This window comes from Paramormyrops kingsleyae, chromosome 8, assembly GCF_048594095.1.
Source record: "Paramormyrops kingsleyae isolate MSU_618 chromosome 8, PKINGS_0.4, whole genome shotgun sequence".
Taxonomy (NCBI): Eukaryota; Metazoa; Chordata; class Actinopteri; order Osteoglossiformes; family Mormyridae; genus Paramormyrops; species Paramormyrops kingsleyae.
Genome location: NC_132804.1, coordinates 18,938,646 through 18,964,000, shown reverse-complemented (window position 1 = coordinate 18,964,000; position 25,355 = coordinate 18,938,646). Strand labels below are relative to the sequence as shown.

General features: G+C 50.6%; 1 protein-coding gene across 6 annotated transcripts; it reads right to left on the bottom strand.

The window, feature by feature from the left end:
* Positions 1-551: 551 nt before the first annotated feature.
* Positions 552-17,386, bottom strand: setd5 (SET domain containing 5). 6 transcript variants are annotated; one of them, XM_072715419.1, is made up of 24 exons: positions 17,280-17,386; positions 15,124-15,223; positions 14,803-14,844; positions 14,139-14,386; positions 13,993-14,051; positions 13,708-13,895; positions 13,581-13,619; positions 13,261-13,497; positions 12,917-13,065; positions 12,589-12,706; positions 12,390-12,499; positions 11,564-11,819; positions 11,331-11,414; positions 10,533-10,769; positions 10,050-10,382; positions 9,295-9,540; positions 9,059-9,170; positions 8,656-8,936; positions 5,793-5,849; positions 5,181-5,663; positions 4,554-4,646; positions 2,818-3,062; positions 2,287-2,641; positions 552-2,094 (listed from the first exon to the last, which is right to left on the bottom strand). In XM_072715419.1, exons 1-24 carry the CDS (start codon positions 17,348-17,350, stop codon positions 1,435-1,437), a joined length of 4,803 nt encoding a protein of 1,600 aa, XP_072571520.1. In that variant the 5' UTR covers positions 17,351-17,386; the 3' UTR covers positions 552-1,434. The 6 variants fall into 6 exon arrangements, with proteins under 6 accessions (XP_072571520.1, XP_072571521.1, XP_023682606.2 ...); XM_072715420.1 differs by having other exon boundaries at positions 10,569-10,769; XM_023826838.2 differs by having other exon boundaries at positions 14,139-14,365.
* Between the last annotated feature and the right edge of the window lie 7,969 nt (positions 17,387-25,355).

Here is a 25,355-nt window from a genome sequence, read left to right as displayed (position 1 = left end):
TGTATGCAACGGAAGCCACCTTTCCCAGCAGATCCTGTGCTCATTCCTCTTTGAGCAGAGCCTCTCTGTTTGGAGGGGGGGGGGGGGTTATTTGTCCACACTGGGGGAGAATCAGTGGTCCATGTGAGCAATCGGCCCGTGGACGGCTTTCGACAGTTTTCCGTCTTTAGTCCCCGTGCGACGGCTGCTGTGTGACTTGGTGACCTCGCTGTGTTTCGTTCATCATGACGGGTAACAAACCGACTAAGAGATAAAAACGAGAGGTACAGCATTCTGTGGAAAATGAAACGTTGTTGAAGCAGCACTTGCATTTACAAACTTTTTTTTTTTTTTTTTTTTTTAAAAAAGGAAAGACAGCAGCTCTCCCCATCGACACATTCGCCAGCACAGTGTCCGGTTGTGTTGGCAGGTGTGGGGAATGCGGAGTTGGTCCAAGGGGAGCGAAAAAAAAAAAACATTAACTCTCAATTTTTATAATTCCTCAGTCTTCAAGGATTTAACGGGACAACCCAACAGGTGACAAAAACAAAAAAACCACCCCCTAGCCCCCCCCCCCCACCCCCAACTTACCCTCTGTTGCTCTCTCTGCATTCCTGTACACTGAATGTTTGTTAAAAAAATAACAATAATCACTGTGATTCAGTTTTCAAAAGTCTTTTTCCAATTAGAAATAGATTGAATGACTTCACTATGTGTGGAGAAAAGTATAATGGATTAAAAAAATAAATAAAAAAATAAACTGCAGCACCATGGATTATAAGATCTGTATGAGTCAAGTACAATATACCAAGCCTAGAATTGTTATAAGTGAAATAAGATCAACTTTAAAAAAAATACAATTACAGATCCTGACTCCAGAGGTCTTATGTCATTTATGGGAGGGGACAGAGGCTGGGGATTGTATGGAATGATCTTCTCAGGAACACAGTCTTCTCAAATATATTTCTTTTGTCCCGTTCCCTCCCTGAATCTTTGTAACGGATGGTATGAATGAGTTTTGTTTGTATTGTTACAATTTTACAATTAAAACAAACCCTCTGTTACGGCAGGACTGATCTCTCAGAAACAAAATTGTATATGATCTGGAGTTCCACCTATTTTTCATTTTCTTATGCTTGGTTTAAAAAAACCCATCATAATCGTTTGAAGTACCAAAAGAACAGGTACTAATCAGCATGTCTAGATTCTCCATAACCACACCTATCTGCACATGGTCTCCATAATGTAAAGGAGAACTTACAGAAGTTACATGACCATTTGTCTAGCATTTCTGAAAGACGACAAAGCCCCTGTGTAGCCATGTGAAGGACAATTTCTGCTTCCCTAAAAAGAGAGGAGAGGGGAAAAGATAAGAAAACAATCAAGAGTCCTGGTTTGACGGATAAGTCCTCCCTCCTCGGGCTCTATGACCCCCCCCAGGAGTCTGTGCGAGTCTCAGTAACTTCCTGACTGTGTCCTTACTCCTGAGCCCGAAATCTGCCTATGCTGGAACTGGCCAACGGGGGTGCTGCGCTGCGTATAGTGCTGGGAACTGGAGGCGGAGAGGAGCCTGCTTCCTGGGGGTAGCACCGCTTGCCCAGGGCTGTCTGGGCTTAAGGTCCGTATCCCGGGCTGCTGGGATAGCCTGGATGCGTCTGTTTTTGGGAGAGTCTGGCTGAGGGAGGGGGATCTGGGGACGCCGGCGGGGGTGGTAGTGACCAGCCCAGAGGGGGCACTGTTCAGCAGATTGGATTTCAGGGGGCTCCCGCTATGAAACTGGGACCCCTCAATTCCAGAGGGCCCGGCACCGCCTAGCTGGTGAGGGTGTTGCGGGGCGCCCCCTGTCTTGCGAGAGGAGCCACACAGGACAGCGTCGAATGATGAGGTGACGGAGGAGGCCTGGGCTGGGTAGCAAGGCGCCGAGCTGGCAGGCACCTGCTGCTGAAGAGAGGGTTCCTGAGTGAGTGGGGGGTTCGAGGTCAGACGTGAGTAGTAGGCCTGGCTGGGGGAGGGGGCTGACGGGCTGTAGGAGCCACGGAAGGGCGACGACGCACTCTGGTGCAGGAAGGAGGGTGGTTCTGTCTTCTGATGGCTCTCAAACACGATCGACGGCACCTAAAACAAACACGAACACTGACTGACTGAGCCCGATGGATAACCGGGTATGACAATCCTCAGCAGAACTTCAACCGGCTTCCCAATGCTCAGTTATCCTGGGTGAAATCCCATCCTACGATTGGGAAAGGTGGGGGGATTATGGTCTGGGAGAAAGAAAACAGACCCCGGGGTCATAGGTGATGGGAATACCTGGTGGGAGTAGATTGCAGAGCCGTGGCTGTACCGCTGGGGGCTCTTGGCGGGGGAGACCAGGTCCCGGGAAGCTGCCTGGGTATCGTAGTTGTCCGTGTCGTGGAGATCCACGATGGTAGAAGACGCACGCGGCTCGATCACGTTGGGCCGCCTCCCGGGGGAGCTCTTTTGAGGGCAGTCCGTGCCGCCGGGCCAGGGTCCCGCGCCGGCCTCCTTGTCCCGGCAGCCCTCGGCAGGCCGGGCCGGGGCCTCCGTCCTCTTTAGGGCGTGCTCCATCTTGAGGCCGCCCCTCAGCACCCGCTCCAGGACGCCCTGGCCCTCGCGCAGCCGCTCAACTGAAGTGGGCACCATCCTGACAGGAAAGAAATACCACATCAGAAGCTCACAAGCGACATGTGAGGCAGCCACTCCGGAAGAGGAGGAGCTCTGAGACTTTGCTACCAGGGACTGGTCTGGCTGGATTACCAGGCAATAGGGACTGGATTGGGAAACCCCAGTAAACAGCCAAAAAATCCCCATTGGCCTTACCAGTGGCTGCTGCTGTCCTGGGCCCTAGGCTGATGCCCCAGGGGCTGGGAGGTTGTTCCATGGTCCGGGGGGCTAACCTCCTCCATGTGGGGGATGGCAGCATGCACTGGGGAGGACAGGCAGCTCTGGGGGGAGGATGGGGGCTGTAGGGCTGAGCGAGGGCCACTAAAGGGCTCTGCACCTCCTGCAGCCCCGTCTGGCTCCTTTGCCCCTTGCTTGCGCTTCCGGTACTCCAACAGGGACACCTAGAGGCCCCAAACGAAGACACAACCTTAGGGTTAGGGGGTGTGATTCAAGCTATACTGGATGGAGGGTGACACTGATGGGGGGGCAGATAGAAGCACTCAGGCTACTGCTAAAACTGTATTAAGGGTAATAAAATGATTTGGTGCCGACTGCACAGATGGACAAACCAGTTTCCTAATGAGTGTTTTGGACAACAAACGTTTCACTGGAAGCTTTCACCATAAAGTCCTGACTGGTACATTCTGGAATCTTCTCCGGAAGCTCAAGATAACGACATCCTTCCGTGGACCAGAATATAAAAATACTGTGCACCGGGGGCATGGGCAAAATACCCGAGCCAGGGACATCACGACAGTGCTGCCAAATCTGCGACTGAGAGAGTGAGACAGACCGGACAGGGAAATGAGGTCCACTGCGGCAGTGGGATGCTTGAGTGTTAGCGCAGTGGTAGGACGTGGTCGCCACTGGGACAAAAGCCTGCAACGGTTGGGGGTGGGGGGGGGTGGAGAGGCTGACACATTTTCAGTCATATCTGTCATTCTCAGTTTCAATAGACAAAACCGAACATTAATTTAAATTTAACTGTATAAGTGATCAAATACAGGGGAGGTAGGTTTCAACTGATCAGCCTATGAGCCAATAATCAATTGACCGTTTCTCTGTCGTTCCATATTCAGGAATGAAATTTTAAAACGCAAACGCACAAGTGAAATACAGTGAAATATGCAGCTTGTTTCAGCATGGCCTGGCAGGGCCGGGTAACTTACAAGCTACCAGTGATGTTTTGTAAAAACTCTGCAGAAGGGACAGGCTAGTCCTGTGAAAGTAGGGGACCGCTGGTATCACGTCACCACGGCCGACGACGTCCTCTGCTCCATTCACGCACGACCCCAGCGGTATTAGTGCCTTTCTGCGATTCGGTTATTGTCAAATGCACAACTGCAGCACAAGCAACAGGGAGCAGCACATGGTCAAGAACAACGACAGCACAACGGGGAAGCGTACCACGGAGCAGGCACACGCACACACAGGCACACGCGCGCACAGAGAGTCCACACAGGTAGGCGACGAGCAGGAAACCCAAGACAGGGGGAATGATGGGTGGAGCAGGTCTGCCGCTGTATGGACGGTCAGGTGATAGGGGTGAGGTCGTCCTCGCGGGGGCGTGGCCAACCCCTGCGGCCCTCAACAGCTAAGCGCTATATCCATCCTCACTCACTGGGGTCAGATGGATGCTGAGAGATGGTGGGACGGAGTGGAACGGACCAAACTGGGTCGGGCCACAAGGACCCTGACCGAGCCCAATGATGGAACGTCGTCATGGCAACAAAAAAAGTGACTATCTGGAAATACTTGTAATGAAACATGGACTTCACAAAAAAAAATATAACTTGCATATTAATAGTTGATGTATTTTTTGGGAGGGGGGGAGTATGCAGATGCAACAATACTGACATGCACACTTCTATAGTGAGTTAGAAAATATTCACCATATTTGGTACTGTCTTGTATTCACTTCGTACAGATAAAGCCTGGTAATCTGGCTTTCCTGTCAGCAGACTAATCGTGTGCAGGTTGGCCTTCTGCCTTAGGGGAAAAAAAGTGGGGAAAAAATACTTTGCAAAAAGTATCAGGAGCAATGTCAGCAGACGTTCAGGGTCAGAGTGACCAACGGGAACAGCCCAGTGGCCTCGAGAGGGATTACTGGTCCCCATGCTGTCCGGGGTCACTGTCATTAACCAGGGAGTCGCTGCTCAGAGCCAAAAGAGGCGCTGACCAGAACTCCGCTCAGCGGATGTTTCAACCCTGAACCGTCTCTGACCATATGACCATAGCTGGTTCTTACAAATTCAGACCTCGACAGAGAAAAGTATTCCTCCATAAATCAGACAGAACAGACAGGCGAAGACAGTGCGGGAGAAGGAGCACGTAGCAGATTAGCTTTTGGTTTCCTTTTCTGAACCATTCCTACGTCCCAAAGCAAGTGAAACATAACTTCACTGTATTAGAGAAAATAAGGCCAATTTAATATATTGGCTTTTAATGCCTCCAAAGTCCTGACAGCTACATCATTTTAGGGCTAAGTGAGGGGTGGCTAAGGAAGAGAGAGCGCTTGCCTTTTTCTTCTGCGGGGGGTTGCCGGGATGTGGGGGGGTGCCACTGTCGGGGTAAGAGCCGCTGTAGTGCGGCTCCGGGTATGGCGACAGCGAGCCCGCGCCGGTCTCCGCGATGACGCCCTGCCCGCCGACGCAGTTGAAGAAGGGCTCGGCTGGAGAGAAGCTGCCCTCCGACTGGGAGGGCCGCCTGTCGCCGGCCGTGCGGACGCCCAGCCCCTCCGCCAGGTTGGAGTTCAGGGGGGAGCAGGCGTAGATGAGGCTGAACTCCTTGCGGAAGGACTGCTCCCTCATTGCGACCTCCACTGGCCTGGTGCTGAACACCGTGTCTGCGGGTACAGGTGGCGCCGCTGGTCCCGACGCCCCAAAAGGGTCCGAGGCACCATGGGGACAGTCCTCCAGCGGCGTGGGGCTGTCCAGGGCGGAGGGCAGGGGCGGGTCGGACAGCATGGTGCAGGGCCCGTCCATTTCCTTGCGCAGACAGGGCTGCAGGCAGGATGCATGATTCAGAAAGAGAAGGGAAAAGAAATCCATGTTTACCAGCTTGAGGAAATGTGCATCTATTCTTAGAGGATACACAGAGGCATTCTGGGAAAGTGGGGCATGGGCCATTACCTCGGGCGACAGAGACTCTGGCCTGTGTACCGGGGAGGCTTCAGGAGAGGAGATGTTCTGTGGGCAGAGAGGCGGCATCATTAGCATTAAGTAATGCAAGTGAGAGATGTGCTTAATGCACGTTAAATGGGACTGCGAGGGGCACGCGGCCAGCAAGAGGAGAAGGGGGTCTGTCTAAGGCGGCAGCTGTGGGCCATATCCTCAGACAAAGCCTTATCCTCAGCTCCGGGTTTTTAAGCCGTAATGTGGCTCCTCTGAGGAATGGCTTGCTGAGCCACATATGAGAGATCTTAACTGTCACTGAACAAGTACAATAAGATGAAGGTTGGATCATACTGTAGAATCCTCTATATAAACTATACAAGCTACAACAACAAAACAAATGCATATTGCAATGTACAAATACAAATACACAGTATAAACGTATAAGAGAAATATTGTACATAAATTAATCGCACCTGACCAAGGCAGCGGTTGAGAGTTGTAGAATTACTGTAAGAATGATCAGGATCAACAGTATTGCACAGTATAATGGATTACATAGAACACAACTGTGGTACTGAGATGAATGTGACAGCAGCATTGTCATAGTCAGCATGGGTGATCGTATGACTGCTAGGAGCCAGAACAGTTAGATTCTGTGAGTGTAGTGCCGGATGTGTGTAGTGTGGATAGGTCTCAGTTCAGTTCAGTTTGGTGCTGTTGTGAGAGGGGGGAGTGGGCCCAGGGTGTTTAGCAGTGTGATTTGGGGTAGAAGGCAGTCAGGGCTCTGCAGTGCTTGCCAGATGGCAGAAGGGTGAAGTGGTGTCACTGCAGATGTTCCTGGCTTTGCAGTTACAGCAAGTTCTGAGGAATTCCTCCAGGGTAGGAAGCTGTGAGCCAGTGATCCTCTGGGCTGTACTGATGATGCGCTGGAGGGCCTTCCTGTTCTCAGGAGCTGCCTGGGTACCGTGCTGTGATGCGGTATGTGATGATGCGCTGGAGGGTCTTCCTGTTCTCAGGTGCTGCCTGGGTACCGTGCTGTGATGCGGTATGTGATGATGCGCTGGAGGGCCTTCCTGTTCTCAGGAGCTGCCTGGGTACCGTGCTGTGATGCAGTATGTGATGATGCGTTGGAGGGTCTTCCTGTTCTCAGGAGCTGCCTGGGTACCATGCTGTGATGCAGTAGGTGATGATGCGCTGGATGGCCTTCCTGTTCTCAGGAGCTGCCTGGGTACCGTGCTGTAATGCAGTAGGTGATGATGCGCTGGAGGGTCTTCCTGTTCTCAGGAGCTGCCTGGGTACCATGCTGTGATGAGGTATGTGATGATGCGCTGGATGGCCTTCCTGTTCTCAGGAGCTGCCTGGGTACCATGCTGTGATGCGGTATGTGATGATGCGCTGGAGGGCCTTCCTGTTCTCAGGAGCTGCCTGGGTACCATGCTGTGATGAGGTATGTGATGATGCGCTGGAGGGCCTTCCTGTTCTCAGGTGCTGCCTGGGTACCGTGCTGTGATGCAGTAGGAGATGATGGACTCAATGGTGCACTTGTAGAAGTTGACCATCAGCTGTTGCGGAAGTTGTGCTTTCTTTAGGCTTCTGAGGAAATGAAGCCGCTGACGTCCTTCTTTGGCAATGGCTGTTATGTTTCTTGACCAGGAGACGTCATGGCTGATTTGGACACCAAGAAAACCTGAAGTTCTGTTCTCCCCCATCTCGCCACTGAGGTTGATGGGACGCTGGTCCTTTTTGATCTCCTGAAGTCCAGGATCAGCTCCTTGGTTTTCTTCGAGGTTGAGGGTAAGGTTGTTGTCCTGGCTCCAGCTCCCCAAGTTCTCACCCTCCTGTCTATAGCCTGGTGTATTGTTTGAGATCAGGCCTGTCATGGCGGTGATTATGATGTCGGAATCATGGATAAGTTAGCGGTCATGTGCAGAGAGGGAGTACAGCAGAGGGCTCAGCACGCAGCCCTGTGGCGCTCCAGTGTCATGACAGTGGAGGAGTACTGGCCTATGCGTATAGCCTGTGGTCTGCTAATGGGAAAGTCAAGAATCAAAATACACCGGTGTGTGTGGAGGCTGAGGTGATGTCTATTCCAGATGTGACATGGCAGTGTGAAGGGTCAGTGGGGTAATGTCCTCATTTGACCTATTTGCCCTATAAGCAAGCTGAAGTTGGTTCATGGAAGGCGGGATATTTTTCTTTGCGAGTTAGGAATAGTCATTCAAAGCACTTCATGATTATGGGGGACAGGGTCACTGGACAATAGTCATTCAGGGTCTGACCGTTGCCAGTTTTGGAACAGGGATGATGATAGCAGTCTTGAGACAGGTGGGAACAATGGCCTGTTCTAAGGAGATGTTGAAGAGGCTGGTGAACACTGCTGCCAACTGTCCCATGCAGTGTTTCAGGACTCAAAGCCACGGAAGCCAGCATGGTGTCTCCCAGATACCTGGCAGTTGTGTTTTAGTGAGCGCCGCCCTGCTACTGAATTCAACCTTCTTTGAACTGTAAATTAAGGGTTCCCAACTTTTAGCTGACTATGGACCAGTTTACGGCGTACAAAAATTTCACAGACTGGTGAAATGGGCAACGGGGAAGGGCTCCAGTGGTAGAATATGCTGAGAAGGGATACACAATGTGTACAGAAATATGGGACAGATCCTGCAATTGCGTGGATCAATACAGGACACATTTTATTTTTCAGTACAGGGCGATCCCATAATATACAGGATGGCTGCCAACTGTACCCACAGTGCTCTACAGTCCGGAACCGGTCCATGGACCTCATTTTTCTGCATGGACTGTAAGGTACATCAAGCCACACCAATATAAAACCAGCACAAAACGTGAACAGTCCTAACACAGGCAAAGAGCTCCCTACCTCAAACTGCAGCGGGGTGTTGCAGCGGCTGGTGGGGGGGGACTGGATGGGGGAATACGGACGGCTGTAGCCGTTGGGTCGCTCGTCGGCTGCCCCCACGGTGAGCTGGCACGGCTCGGGCAGTAACGTGTGCAGGGGGTCAGAGGGCAGGGCTGGGGGCGGGGTTATGGGAGAGAGGGGCCTTAACAGCCCTTCAGAGGACACGGGCAGAAGTGGGCTGGGGGGCGACGACGGCTGCGGGCCGTACTTCCATTTCCGTTTCTTGAAAGGTGCTGTCAGTTCTAAGAAGGGGACAGAAATGGAGGAAGACAGACCTGTTAGCACCATAGCCAGGACAGACAGTGAACATGCAACTTATCAGACCTAAATGCAGTCTGAACTGCCCTTTAAGAAAATGAAATACCAGCTCTGAAGGCGGTAGAAGAGCAGCTGCTTTGGTGTGAAGAATCTGACGGCGTCTCGCCCTCGTCCCGTGCTGAGGAAAGACTTTCGTCCTGCGCCTGCTTGATCCACCGCTAAAGAAAAAACAGAGGACCTCCACATGAACTTGAAGTCAGTCTGAAGTTTATGCTGCCCCCTACAGGTTGGGATCTGATTTCGAGAAATGAAACGGCGAGGGGGGGGGGAAATATGGCACACCTTCTTGAAGGAACCATAGGATCCATCCACGATGACGGGACGTCGGCGTCGCTCGGGGGTGAAGGGGGAGCCGAAACGTACGTAGTGTTTGGGTGTGGTGCAGATGAGGGGTGAGGGCGAAAGGCCAGGTAACATATTGAGCGTGGTGGCCAGCACCGTGGGGTCTGTGGTAATGCGCAGGGGCCGGGACAGGGGGCTCTCCGGCTTCTCGGGGACCTTGTCATTCAGCCACTCCGTTACCAGGTACTGAAGGGGGGGATCAAAAGCAGTGAGACTGTGGGCAGCAAACAAAATGCTGTTCAGCATCTGTGCCAGAGCGACACTCAGTCTACTGGGGGCCTAAACCAGATACGTCAGAATGTACTGCCGGGCTGGGCAGAGGGTCCACTGGTTCTCATTCAGACCCATTTACTGGTCCAGTTGATATCTCCAGAATACATGCCAGGAAAGCTGTATTTTTACACCAAAACGTGAAAACATAACAATGAGAGCTAATCTGATTAAGGGCTGATGCTGGAGCTGGCAGCGGCAGGAGACCAGCGGGAGAGCTCTGTGCTGGGCTGGCCTACAGGGCGCTGCCACGGGCATCCCATAGTGAGACCCATCTCTACGCCCAGAGACACCACCTCCCCAGCACAGCTGGCCCCGATCAAGCCGCCACGTGTTTCAGACCTGATTTTTTGCCGTTTAACCTCAAACTTTCCATATCTTGATTTGGAAGACAAAACACAACAGAAGCCAAAGCAGCTCCTCACCTTCTTGGTCTTGTGATACCGAAGGCCTGACTTGCTGCCTAAGGTCCCAGTCGCTGCTCCTCCAGGCCCCTCGGGGTCGACGGGCTGCCCCACCATCAGCACTCCTTCCCCCACTCCCAAATCCACGCCTGATGCTCCCGCCACACCTTCCTCTGCAACACCGGGCCCCGGGTCAGAGGCCTGCTGGGCCAGAGCTTGCCTCTGGCGCCGTGCCCGCTGGGACGAGCCAGAGCGGTACCGCGATATACGGCTCTTGGGCCGGGGCTTGGAGGATCGAACCGGGGCCGGCTTGGAGGCAGCCGGGGTCTTCTCCACTTCAGGGGGAGGTACTTCCTGTGGTTGGGGGAGGGAAAAATGGACCTATTTAATAAAGAGCTTGCCCGATAGCCAGTTCAGGATAACTCACAATTAGAACAGACTCTATTCTCTATTCAAATTCTATAACTGTCCCCGTGAACGAAGGCCGGCCGGCGGCACACGCACTGTAAAGTAGGAGGAGCGGCGCGTGCTGACACCCACACCGGTGCTCTGCGTCGGCGGCGTCCCGGCCAGCGGGGAGTCACCATCCCCCAGCTCGCCTCCTTCCTGCTTGGGCTCCTCTGCTCCCGGCCCGACTGCCGCACCGTGGCACCTCTCCTGCGTCTGCGAGCTCCTCTTCCTCCTCTTCTCCAAGTTATCGAAGACCTGCGTTACAGCCTCAGCCTTGCGCTCCTCGCGGGTCTGTCGCGGCACGAAGAGAAGGAAGCATTAGCGGTCAATGAGGATCCCCGATTCCAGGAAGTCATATTTACTTCGGTGTTTCTAGGTTTCTGTGGCTTGGAAGGCCCTGTGTCTAGCAGGACTGGACAAGGTTGAAAAAAATTATACGCTATATTTCAATTTAAAAATAAACAATAACGGTGACAATTGACAGCCATACTTTTGCATACCATAGTTTAAGAACCACTGATCTAAAGTAAATTAATATAACTTTATAAAGATTCTGTTAGAAATCTACAAGGATTTAAATGAAAAAACAATAAGGATGTTTTTTTAAAAGTGGCAGCTGAACTGAAAGCCACATTGTATCTGTGTGTGTAGCCTAAGCCGACATCCCAGACAGAGGAAATAATCGCTGGTTAGTCACTGTCAGATATCGACACCAAGTTACCTGCCAGTTATCGATGATTACCAGTAATACTGTCAAATTGCCTATAAAGCTTGTGTCTACCATCACTAGGCCTGATTATGCATTACAGACATTCTTTAGAAATGAATTCCCCTTTGATGGTCCCAACATACCCGTCTGCTTTGAATGGAACTTCCGTTCTCATCCAGCTCCGCCTCCTGCCCCCCCTCTGGCTTCAGCCCATCGCAGAGCCCCTCCTAGGGAGCAGACAGAGGAATGTAACGGGGTGGTAGGGCTGTCACTGCTGACTCGCTGGGCAAAATCTCTCCATCTGGGCAGTTTACAGCAGACAAAATGACAGAAGAGGCCAACCAATCACAAGGCCCCGATAACGTATCCTACACACCTCAGCATCACTGGCCCCTGTGCTGCCTCCCTGCCGATCCTTGCTATCCACCGCCTCCTCGGGGAGCTGGCTGCTGTCGTCCGAGCCGGTGCCCGGGACCCCGGCCTCCAGCTCTTTCCGGCGGGCCTTCCGCCGCCGGGTCTCGGGGGGAGGCAGAGAGGGTGGGCGCAGAGGCTGCTCCAGAGGGTTCAGGTTATGCTTCTGCACCGGGCAGTTCTGGTTCCCTTTGTGGCAGGCGCAGTCCACCTTATAGTTGCTGCAGTTACAAGAAAGAGAGGCCGGGTTCAAAGTAAGGAAGGCAATGCATCAAAAGTACAAGTGCTGTAGCAGCCACTGTAGTAACAATGCATTTATGGACCAAGGGTGATATCATGCTGACCTTAAGATCTTTAGTGTTGGCCCAATGTTAGCATTAGCAACAAAATGTTGGGTGGGCAAGACTTTCGATCAATGACTCCTACACAACACACAGGCTACTACTACGGTCACTTAACACTGCACGCACGCACGCACACACACACACGTTTCTAATTATATCTTTGTGGGTACTCTCCATTCATTTCTATGGGCAATACTCTTAATCCCAACATGACAACTTCAACCCCTACCCAGCCCTAACCTTAACCATAAGTAAACCAACAAAATATGAGACTTTTGCAAGGTCTACTTTTTTTTATTGCGTTCACAGATCTTTGTGGGGACCTGAAAATGGTCCCCACAATGTAAAAATAACAGATTTTGATCACATTGTGGGGTGCATTTGGTCCCCACAATGTAATATAAACAAAATACACACGCACGCACGCACACACACGCACGCACTGACCAGCTGCTGAACTCATAGTCGAAGCCGATGGTGACCTCTGAGTCCTTGGAGATGCGAGTCACGGCATAGATACACAGGTGAATCATGCCCTCAGCGATCATGTGCCGGACCTGCGGGAGAGCCGGGGGTCAGGTGGGTTCTGCTAGAGGCCGGTCATGTGGTCCGTCCACATTCGAGAGGGGTGAAGTACGCCGCTCACCTCGGCATTGGGCGTACAGGACCTCCGGATGAAGCGTGCGTCGTTGCCAAATGTCCGGGCATCTACGCACATCTCCACTTCGTTGAACTTTGAGTAGAAGAGCACGAATGGGTAGGGTCTGTGAATCCAGGGCAGGAGAGTCAGAGGCCATCAGCACCTAACCAGCCCTACTATGACTGTGGGAGTCGTGAGGTCACCTCTGATTTAGCAATACTTTAACAAAGTGAATTAAGCCCACCATTATCTGGAACCATGTAGCTAACCAATAGCAAGCCTGTACCAAGCTTTACATCGGCAGCATCGGGACTGGTTGACCATGAGCCCTTACTTCTTAAAGAAGTGCCCGTTGACCTCAAACTGCTGCTTCAGCATGACTTTCCCCCTGTACTCGATGATCAGCGTGTCCGTTTCCAAATCACGGGCGGCACGAAGGATCTTCCTGTGCTTCTGGACGCGAGTGACTCTCCCCAACTGCAGCTGAGGGACCGAGCGAGAGAAGCGACTGCTGAATTCAAAATGAAAATGGGCTGTGCAGGAGAAGCTCCCCCCCCACCTTTGCCAAAACACAATTAAATCTAAGACCCACTAATGAATAATTAGTCTTGACTGTAAAAGGAAACAGGACACAAGCGCCGTATGAAAGCAGCTGAAATGGTCTCCACTGGCACCAACCTGCATCTGAGAGCCAATGACGGTGTTGTTGCATGCCAGTTCAGTGCGGTTGATGTTGTCCATGGCTGCCTCGGCGGGGGCCCGGCCCTCAGCTCGGTGCTGCTGGAGCAGCGTCTGAACGTCGGCGCTATACTGATTGGCCAGGGCCTCCTCGTACTGGTCCGTCCACTGGCGGATCCGGGTCTCCCAGCCCTCAGCTGTGTTCTCGTCCAGCGTGCTGGTATCCATTGTCGAATTCTGCACCACATGGAAGAGTGAGGTGAGGGGGCCGGATCTGCAGACAACGCGGCGGGGGGGAATCGCACCGGTGTGGCACTTACCTTCATCCTCATGGACTTCCTGGATCCCTCCCTGAAAGCCTGCAGGAGTGGGGGGGATCAGGATTTTTAAACAACCAAGGGGAAGAAGAATTAAGAGCACAAGACGTCTGGGGGGGGGGCTCCCTACCTTGATCTTCTTGGGCTTGGGGGCCCCACGCGCCTTTTCCGTGCTCTTCTTCCTCTTCTTGGGCTTGGGGCGCTTGACGCGGTTGACGGTGAGGGTGATGCTGGTAGGTGTGTGCTGCGTGGCGGTGTAGGATACAGTGGAGGGAGACACCTCTTCATCGCCGCTCTCTGTGGCGCTGCTCTCGCCGGCTTTGGTGGGGGGGGCAAAGAGAGCAACGTGTCATGGGGGACCAGGGCGGGGGGTGCTCTGCCAGCCGGTTCACCTTCCTCGCCAAAGGAAACTTACCAGACACATTTTCTGCTTTCTGCCGCTGCCCATCAACCCCTTTCCTCCGGTCTAAACCCCTAAGGAGAAGGGGGGGGGGGGGTTTAATTAAGAAGTAATTAAAAATGACCAATTAATATAAGAGCACTTGGGTCCCGCCCTCGCACCTGCAGCCGTCGCATTTGATTAGGAAGCCATCCTGCGTCAAGCTGCAGTGGCACCAGCCCGCCACACTCGGCTCCTCGTCAGAGGAGCTGTCGCTGTCGGCCGAGTTGTCGTCCTCGTTGGCGTCGGCGTAGCACGGCACGCCGTTGAACTCCACACGGGGGATGATCGTCTGGGAGACCGGGGAGGCGGGCGGGGTCGGAGGCGGGGGGGCACCATAGTTGTGATCCTGGCAACACACAACATGAGACTGTTGCATCGTTGAAACCGCATCGTTCCGGCATAAAAAAAAAAGAGAGAGAAAAAAAAAAAAAGAGAAAAAGATGAATCATGCAATGGCCCTGATAAGACTGGAGGTTTTAAAAGGTTGCTGAATATAGTCACGATCAGCCGTGGCCTTGTGTCTTACCACCAGCACCTAAAGACGCACGTGAGGCACGGCGCCGCACCCTAACACCAATGGCCCAGCAACACACACCCAAAGAAAAACTCCCTCGCGAGTCTGTGTCGACTGGGCCCTGACTCCCGACCCTATCCACGGTCCTATCACCACACCGCTTAAATACTTCAGCAGGGAAAAAGAAGTTAAACATCACTCGGGAAAGGGCACACAATTCTCAGAAAATTTAATAAAATAAAAAAGGACGGGCGTTTGGCTGGACGTACCGAACAGCAATCAGTCACGTGAGGGCGACCGGCGAGGCGGGCCTAACAAAAGGATTCATTTAAGTAAATTTCCTGCAACAGCTGAGCATTTTTCACATCTCGACCAGCAGCTCCCTCTGACCCAAGGCAGGGAGGTGAAGGACGAGGACACACCGTAAATCTCAGCTACCATTTTGACGGAATTTAACGGCAGCAAAAGGAGGAGCCAGACGAACACCCTTCACACGGGGCGTCGGAGCCAGCGGGAGGATTCACTCGCACCTGGAGCCTTACTTACAGGGTGTGAGTGTGGGGGGGTGTTCAGACGAGGGCCGTACTCACAGCGTAGGGCAGTCCCCGGTACCCGTGGCTCTGAGCGCTCCCACAGCTGTGATTTGGGTATTTCTCATTCACGGCAGGGCTTGCTTCCACTGACTCAGGGCTACAGGGATACAGAGCATAAGGGGGCGGGGGTGGGGGGGGGGGGTTGAGAGTGCAGAACTATATATAAATGGACAGAAAACTGAATCAAAAATCTAAAAGAACAAGTGTCTGCTACATTACAATTAAACCAACCCCGCCCCCCACAGCCAGCCTCGGTTTCTGTCCATATCGACCGCGTTCTACAATTATAAACACAACTCTTCACTGGAGCCGAAGTGTTCAACTGCCCAAGCCCCCCGCCCCCCCCACCCCCCGCCAGGAATGCACACAGGCAGGATTCAGGTTACTCAAAGTTCTTAACCACTGTGCTACCTGACACCAGCCTGCTACAGAATTGGCTACGTGAATGAGCAGCACCGAAAGACCCTCTCACGAGGGCTGTAAAGGGAGCCTGCTCACTTCGCTGGACGCCTTGATCGTGAACCGGAAACCATAAAAGCTATTATTAACAGCCCTGCTTTTAACAGCAGATGCGGTAAACGGGCCCTCTGATAACACAGGGTGCCAGTTGGGGCCCATAATCGCAAAGGTCCATGGCAGCATTCAGTGTAGAGTAGGCCTGCTGGCTCATGTTAACCCTTTAATGAGGCACACAAAACGATGTTGATGGGAAATAGGTACAGGTTACAGAGGCACTGTTTCAGGAGGTACCACTACAAGAACTGACAACAATAACGGCCATTTAAAATGCCATCTGAATCATCCCAGTTTTAAGACCTGAGATCCTTCAAGACCCCATAGGGTCAAAAGATATGTATGTCTGCAACATGGGAGGTGCCTATTTGTACATCACCATTTTGCACAAAATGGAAAACACATGCGAGCCACTAGATGGAGCCATGCACCCAGAATTTAGAAGAGCCCACGCTCTCTTCAGCGCATGAATCAGAGGGCAGACTACAACTCCCACCACAACATTATGCAACAAGCATCACTTTTCAAAATACAACCTGTGCAGTGAAAATAACCACCTTCTATTACCAAAGATCTTTCATTAATGTACACATGTTAAAGTTAACAGTAACTCTTTATCCATTTGGATAATCCCAAGGACACAAGTATCTGGTTACTTCCTTGCTGCATAGTAACAGACCAGATCTGATGACCATTTCCACCATCAAGGTAACCTCAGGACCAACCGCAACAAGTGGATGAGAGTGAGTGTGCAGTCTTACAAGCCTGATCATTCGGATAGGAGCGAGGATTTGATCTTGCTCACAGGCTTCAAATTAAACAGCTGTGTGCCTAAGCATCTTGACCTTGAGAGGACTCCCAAAGCAGCGATTATCTACGAGACCTGACAGCTTCTCCAGAGCTCCTGCTAGCAGACCACTGCCATACAAAGGCAACAGGAACAAAACATTTGCCGAAGAAAGAATGTTTAGAAGCTCTCAAGCAGTTTCTGAGAAGATACTAAACTGAGTAGGACAGGTCTCCTGCAAGCAACTATTACAGGTAAAAAGTGCTTTTGCTTTTTAAGGTACAGTCACACAGGTAAAGGTGTCATGACTTCGTAATCCATCGTCAGTTACTATCTGCGACACCAACACCCCCAAGGCACTCAGAAAAACATTTTACCAGAATCAGTTACTGCATTCCTCTGGAGTGAAACAGTAAAATCAATGTTGTTTTGCAAGCTTCTCTCCACTTCCTCCTCTTCGACATTAATTGTGTGAGCTAGATTGTCTTCCAGACAGAAATACCAGTGACTCAATTTTATGAACCTCACAATCTTAAAAAATAAATTAATTAAATTTTGTTTAAACCCCCAAACTGTGACAGCTAGGAGACAGTCGGGGAAGTTTAGCACACACGACCTCTGAACTCTTTTTTTCTCTCCAAGTGTGACATCTTCTCAAGCACAGACACAGAACTTCACAGATTTCATATCACAGGACTCAAAGGTATTCAACCTGGCTTACATGTTACGACTTGCTTGTGACTCCCAGTTTTTCTAGATTGCTTTCCATCCTCTGCCAATATCCTTCCATCATTTTGCCTGTATCTGCACCCCCACACTCCCAGATGGAAGGCTGCCTTCTCCCGCTACTCACTCTGATCCGGCAGCCATGTCTGTGTAGGACGTTTCAGGTGTGGTGACTCCCAGCGCGATTGCTATGCTCATGACGTCCAGCACAGCGACGCGGAGGGGGGAAGAGGGGGGGAGGAGAGGGGGGGGGAGGGGGTGGGGGGGGAGAGGGGGAGGGGGGGAATCACGGGGTCCGAATCGCTGCGACAGACCACTCCAGGGGTGGGGGGCCGCGACTGCGCAGCAGACTTCTTAAGGACATGAGGGAACCTGAAAGCACATGGAGACAGAGTCAGAGTTAACAGCCTGCAGCATGTCGGAAAAACAGAAGCAGCTAATGGCAGGAAATCAGCCTGCGAGCAGAACAAGCTCTGCAAGCCACACTATGAGCTGAACGCTAACGAAGCGAGCTGCCGCATGTATGAGGCTCACCAGCACTCACACGCCATGAAGCCCTTCGAGCCGACGATGTGACTGGGAAATAAACGAAAGTCACAGAGGCGGGGGGGAGGGGTGGGGCGGGGGTTGTCACTGTGCCGTACAGGCATGGCTCTGTGCCAGAGCCGATCGTCACGCTGCCTCACCACAACTTCCAGCTAGCGGCCCCGCATCACGGCCGAACCCGCCTCCCTGATGGAGGAGGAGGGGGGGAACAAAAAAAAAAAACACAAAAAAAACGGATACATTTTAAAACAGCCCGGGTGCCGCCAACAAGATTTCATGGAGGGGGAAACCCCGACACAGTACACCACGTTATCTGAAAAACGCTGACGTAACCCTCTGGGCCCCACACGCCCTATGCAGGAAAAACAGGAAGTGCCGGCGGTGGCGGCGGCAGTGAGGGCTGCTCTGCGCCATCTGTGCCAGACTCCGCTCTGCCTGTAATGCCGCTCTCAGCCTCTAGGGGCAGCATCTCACGAGCCTGTGAGTCACCCCGTACTGGGCAGGGCTGTCTGTCGTGTGACTGCGCCGGAATACTGACCCATGCTGCCTCCTCCTCCCCCTCCCCCCCGCCCCATTGCCTGCGGGCATCCGCCGTGCCGGTCCTGTTGCTGAGCCGGCTGCACACAACATGCCGGTTTGGTTCAGGGCTAACAGTGCACACAAAGACGGATCAAATTTATAACATATAAAAGAGCTCTCTGTCATGGCGCAGAGGCTATGGCATTTTACATAAGGGGGAGGATGACCTAATATGATTGGCACTCAAAATCTAAAATGTCGCACAAAAATGCATCTATAAATAATGCAAGTAGCATATTTGCTTTAAGGTGCTTGGGGCCTTGCTTTCGATCTTCATGCATTTTCATGGAAAATATCAACTTACGTAAGTCTTTCTTAATCTGGTCACACACGTGCTATTTACTGTCCAGGCAATTCAAATGTAAATTTCTATGAATTCATCTTTAGTTCGCATGTGGCTCATCCACTAAACTTGAATTTCTTCTCAAGTCTGCAAAGCAATATTATTTTTGTCGCTCAAACAGCACAGCCGTTGCCATTAAATTCACATACAAAACTACTCAGAAACACTTCCTTGCATTCCTTCCTCCGGTTCGAATGACGTCCTGAACAACAGTGCAACCCCAGGATTCATTAGCTTAAGAGATTACTTCAAGATTCACAGCAGGTTGTGTAGAGTCTCCGACATGTTTGTCAAGTTATTTTTAGGCAGCTGGGGTCAAACGTTACATGGAGGACGGCACAGGCTCCTGAAAACCACAGACATCTTGCTGGAACGCGACCACGGAAATGGCTGAGACTCGCACGACAGTGAGCATCTTTAGTTTGATGGTCTGTATCTGCCCCGCGGAGCAGCTGAAGCCCTTGGGAAGCTGCCCCAGGAAGAAATAAGAACACGGGGGTTGTTTTGACGTCTATGGCTTGTGTGGGGGTCCACGTTCAATAGCATCAGCCGACTGCCCACACCCAAAGCTTCGGCGGTAACTTAACACGCTACATATGGTCAGGTAACAGTGGTAAAGGTGTGTTCAGGGGATGGCAGACTGTATAGCTCACTGCAGTCTAGGTGAGGGGGGAGCACATGTCAAGTTTCCACACCCACGCACTCTGCTCTTCCCCTCCCCCCTCCTTCCCTCCCTGCCTCCCTCGACAGGCTGACTCCTGTCTAACACAGACCTGCTAGTCACGTACACACAAAAAACATTACACAGAAGCATGCACTGCGACTTTACTCAAGGATTAATACATATAAAAGGTGCACAGTCCCTTCAACCAGACTGTTCTAATAACAATGCTTGCGCAGACACACAGATTGAACTGCTAAGAGTATTTCATTAATTTGTGCTCCTTATTAAATGTAAGAGCTTACCATACCGCAACAGAAAAGCACAGAATAACGCAACACACAATGCTGCAACGTGTTATGTTTCAGATCAAAAAATGAGATCATAAAGGTGCATTAGTATACACTAATCTGTGCCAAAGGTATTTGGAAAAAACTAAATATTTTTTCTCCTCCCAACAAAATTAGACTGTCAAATTAGACATTGCACTAAAACCAGAAAAAGCAATCAGAATCAAAAGCGCAAAGTATGGGGGGGGGGAATGAGAATTTTAGAAAGGTGTTTATCCAGGTAGAATTCTCTCTCAGAGCATAAAAGCAAACTAGCCATGTTTATTTAGACAGATCTACCGGTATTCATGAGTTACAAGATGTGTTTTTTTTCAGGCAGGCTAAGAGAGAACGGAGGGGTGGATTCCAAAAGAATCGACTCTCCCTCTCCCACCCCCCCACCCCCGACCTCACAGCCCTGCAAAACTGGCTCAGATTACCAGCAGGCTCACACTGCCTCCACTCCTGTAGTAAGAGAGGCCATTTTGCGAGGGATGAGACACGCGGAGGACAGGAAAATCCCGCCTGCCCCCCCCCTACACCAAGATGCTGGAGGCCGCCTGCTGCCATCCGGGGGAGGAAACGTAGCCGTGTGTGATAAAGAATTTGACTCCTTTTAATGGCTTAAATTATTCATATCCGCCACGCTTCCTCCTGACACAACCTGTACGACGGCCATGGAGAGAGAGGACAGGGAGCCGCCCTGGGAGGCAACAACTGGCTGTATGTAACTCGCCAGTCATCTAAAGTAAATAAATATAAATAGCACAAGGCTTACCCCCACCCCCAAAACACCCACCCAGCCTCTGCCTTCTAAAAGGCTTGGCAGCTGCGGGAGGCCAGGTGAGAAAAAAAAAAAGTGTGTGTGTGTGTGTGTGGGGGGGGGGGGGGGGGGGATGTTGGGGGCATTTCCACCCCTGTGCCAGTAGGAAAGAGGTGATCTGAATGAAGCACCGAGTCAATGCAATGGGGGTTGGGGGGGGGGGGGGGGGGTCACCCAACAGGGCTAGCTTGGCCTCCTAGGGTCAGCGAGGTCTTAGTTCCACCCCCGCAGCTCCGCGCATGACCGCCACGTCGCCCGGCGGCAGAGTGATGAGGTCACTCTTACAAAGCGTCAGATTCGACGGAACGCAGGGTGAGACAGATCTTTTCCCCTCCTTGCCCTCCGATCTGACAGTGGCGAGACTATTAGAGAAGTCCTGCATTATGTAATGACATTTAAATATTACAGAAAAAGGAGTGAATTTGAATGCTCTGCTGCAAAGATGGCTGCCGCACCATCGATAAAAATGAATCACTACATGTATGTGTTTTTAAGCTATACTCTTATCTGCTTTCATTTCAGATACTGCGACATAGATCGTAAAAAGCTTCAGCATTCAAACACCTGTGTACATGCATATCATGGATCATCACACAGTGTCCAATAAAACGAATTCAACATGAAGGCTCAGCCTAAGGGCCGAACCAAGGCAGGCCAGCAATCACGCCCAGTGTCTCTGCTAATCACAGGGCTGACGGCAGAGAGCAATAAAGGAAAATTCCACTGAGAGCCAGAGTACCTACAATAAACACAGATATTAATGAGAACCTGATCTTGGGCAATCTGCTCCAATAATCTACATATGTGTGTTAATAAATATATGCGCATACAGTGCATATAAATGAATGCGATGAAAAACAAGAATTTTCATTATGTGACTATATAACTACATAACAACCAGCTGAAATGTAAGTAGAGCATATTCATCGCAAGGGCAGCGCACAACAGCAGCGCCTTCAACTCTGGCGGGGGGGGGGTTGGCGCACGAGAGCTACGTGCAGCTCCATTCCCGTTGTCACGCGGACCTCGATGGACTGCCAGCAACATAGAATAGAGGGAGAGAGAGAGAAAGAGAGAAAGAGAGAGAGAGAGAGAGAGATCTCACAGAATAGAGGCAAACCTAATAAGGGAGTTTGCAGCCTCCGGAAGAAGCAGCAGATCAGAGCAGGCAGGGCACATGGGGGGGCCCCAAGGCTGGAGCGTACAGGACCACACGCCTGCACAGACACAGGTGAGGGGGGGCAAGACCCAAAGGTATGCTGCAGGGCACCGGATGGCAACCAAGAAACATGCACCTCCACAGCCCCAAACTAGCAAACGGCTCGTCTCTAACAGAACGGATTCTACCATTATCACAAGCTTTGCAGGGGGGAGGTTAAGAGGAATAAAACACGACGGTGTGAACGCCATTTCAGCAAAGCCTCGGCGAGATACGCTGCTTTCAGCCAGAAACGTTAGCCGGTCATTCTTTCGGCCATTATGCTGCTTCCTTGAAGCACAGACAGGAAGAGCTATCCACTGCATGTGTGAGAGAAACACAGGCAAAGTGCTCCTCCTTATTTTGGTGTGAGTGGTGTCTCCCGGGGGGTGGGGGGAACGTGTAGGAGGCTCACTGCAGTGGGAGGGGAGGAAAAAAAAAAAAAAAAAACATCCATCAAATCGGCTGCAGCTGCTTGAAAGGCTGCCGATCTCATCTCCTCCCTGACCGGCATGTAAGCCCTCAACATTTTCATGAAGGTAAATAAAAATCGCTTTTTTGGAGGAAGAAAAAATAAATAAAAAAGATCAATAGCTGTTGAGGTATTAAGCCAGGGCGGTGTCCTCGCTTTGACTGGGGCACCCCGGTAATACTTCAGGTGTTGCTAAATGGAGCGAAGGTCAGCTGCTCTATGGATCTGGCTCGACCTGAAGCAGTTGTGTAAGCAGCGGTGCAGCACATTTCCAAGGCCGCCCCTGCCTCCCCCCTCAAACAGAAACTGGCTTCAAGTGGCGTTCCGTCTGGAACGCTGAGCCAAAAAAAAAGTGGGGGGAAAAAGGGAGAGGGAGAGAGAGAGAGAGAGAGAGAGAGAGAGAGAGGTAGAGCAAGCGAGAGTGAGCAAAGGCATACCAGTGGTTTGTTCTTTTTTGTGCTGGCCAGGGTAGGAGGCTACACGTCAAGTAACGGCTGTGCGTGTTAAACGCGACATTCTTTCAATGAGAAAGGCAAAGCAGAAAGAGCAGGAAAGACCAGCTGCCCTGCGAGCGATAGCTGAGAAGCACACGGCCGATAAGGCGAGACGACCTCAGCTTCAGGCACAGAACTTTCAGTAGGGAGAAAGGATTTTAAAGTACGGGCTTCTGCAAATGACTAATAATCAGCAATAGAACAGCGATAATCAAATTTTTCATGTGCTCATCCAGACCATGACCAGCCAAACAAAATTAGGCAGCTCAGATGGCCCAAAGTCTGGTCATTTATGTATTTTCACTGTCACGTAAAAAAACATTTCAATAAAAAAACTATTTACTTCAATGAAATAGGCAACTGCCTGTAGAAGAATGAAGAAAACTATTATGCTACTAATCGGACGTAAGGAAATGCATTTACGGCCTAATATTACAGAATCAGGTCTCAATCTGACACAAAAACAGGACAGACAGTTCAATCTAACAAATTGTCTGCCTCTGTACTGAAGAAAAGAAATGGGCATTTAAGATAAAACCTCAAGGTGACTGAAAAATATTTTAGGCTGCTGCTATCTTGAAGGAGAACTGCTGATGAAAAAGGGCAACGCTGTTTTGCCAGTAGTGTCAAAAACGAGAACATTCATGACAATTTTGTTTCCGAGACAGTGAGTAGAGCGTCACTCTGAAAAACATGACTTACAGCACACTCGTCCCATTCGCAGGCCTCCCCCCCCCTCCACTCTCCCAAGAATCACCGCGCTACGCAACAAAAGTACACACAAGACCCCTGCAACAGAAATCCCCAGAGCAGAGGCCATCCTGTGGAAACACCTTGCCTCACTGGAGAAGCTCCAGACAGCCTCAGCCAATCACTGAGCAGCAAAGAGGCGGGGCAACACAGACTTGTTTAGCCCCATTGTGCAAGAGAAGCTAGCAACACACAACAGCTGCTGGCTAAGAAAGCCACACACACAAACACACACTCATTATCAAGCAGATAAAAGGTCTGAGCCGTCACCACAGACGACTGCGTGATGTAGCCATGGTTAGGGCAGAGTGCATGTTACAAAAATAACATGGACAGGAGGTGCTCTCTCCCCCAGGCTCCTCCTTACCCCCTATACACGTATAATCCTGACAGGGCTTCATAAGCCAGCCCTGTTGATTGCATCCTGAAACCAACATCCTGCTTTTTTTATATGCCAGAAAAAAAGAAGTAACCAGACTCATTAGCAGGAATAATTACATTTTAAAAAGTTGGCATACATCCAGAGACTTCTAGTGGACCCATCAGCAGGCCAGTTCAACATGGGCACCGTTTTTAAAGTTAAATGGCTGTGATCTGAACAGCCATGTTTTAGGTGGGGGAGGGAGGAAGGATGGGGCTGTTTTTTCCACTCACTGTCACGGCATTCTCCCAGTCCTCCAAAGCCCCCCCCCCCCTTCTCAGCCCTGTCTGTACTGTGCTGGAATCCTGTCTTTTCCCCCTGGAAACAAGCCAACATCCTGTTCTACACACTATGTACTTCGCAAACATCTCTGGAGTGCAGAGAAAGTTGGAAATTCATTAAAATAAAAGCCCAGATATTACCATGCGTTAGGCTCAGACACTTCTCCCTCTGACAGTCATTAATGTTGGGTTTAAAAAATAAATAAATGTCAAATTAACAAAGGAAAGCAGGCTTCAGAAAAGTCACGTCCGCAAACCCAGCACACGTACATTCACTGCCATCAAGTTACGCTCTGCAATCGCACGACAAACGCAAATCTGTTTCTTCAGATCTCCCAACTGCCAAAGCCAGAGGGGCCCACTTTTGGGGGGGAACTCCACAGACATTTCACATCCATCATACCAAAACATAAAACTGTAAGGGAAAAAAAGGATGATGGGGAAATCCAAGACGATTGTCTGTAACATAAACTTCAGTTTATTTTTCAGTCTCCCCAGTCTGGCAAGAAAACAAATGAAAAGAAACTTGATGTTTGATTTTGAATTCCTTTAGCATGATCCTAGAAAATTTCAAATGAGATCTCTTCGAAAAGCAAGCCTTGCACAATCTATTCTCGTTCTCATTCTCCCTACTGCGTTCAGGACACCATCTACATGGAAAACTAAGACAAGTAATCTATGTGACCCATTAAATTCTTTTCAGATGTTCAAAAGGGCAAATTTAAAAAAGACAGTAAGCTTCGAAAGTAAGAATTATGAGTAGAGTCTGAGGTTGACACACCAGAACAAACTGCCACAAGCAAACAATATGTAATCTGCACTAGTAGTACATTTTGATTAAAACATATATAATAAGCTTGACACACATCTACACAGGCTCCTGGACAGGCTGAACAGTAACTTCAGCTGTTATTCTTTAAGGATGAAGCCAAAGCCACTCAGGTGAGAAGTTAATGATAAAAAATAGAAAAATGCAGTCATTTGATCTTAAGAGGGGAATTCCACCCCAAAACAACAAAAGTAGTTCTGATCACATTGTCAACACATGACATATGCAGCCCTGTTTACACAACTGATTTTTAATCTTTCCTAAACTGTAATATTTACACTCCAATAGCCCCACCCACTGTTTTCCAGTTTCTTCATCCAACTTCCCATGAATCTTTGGTGCTAGGAAAAGGTACAGTAACCATAGAGAATGCAAGACTGGGATACATTTTAACTGCCATGAGATTTAAAAAGGGCAAAACTAAGCAGTTGCCATAAAAATAACAATTTCACAGGTTCTTTGTCACATTTTAAGTGG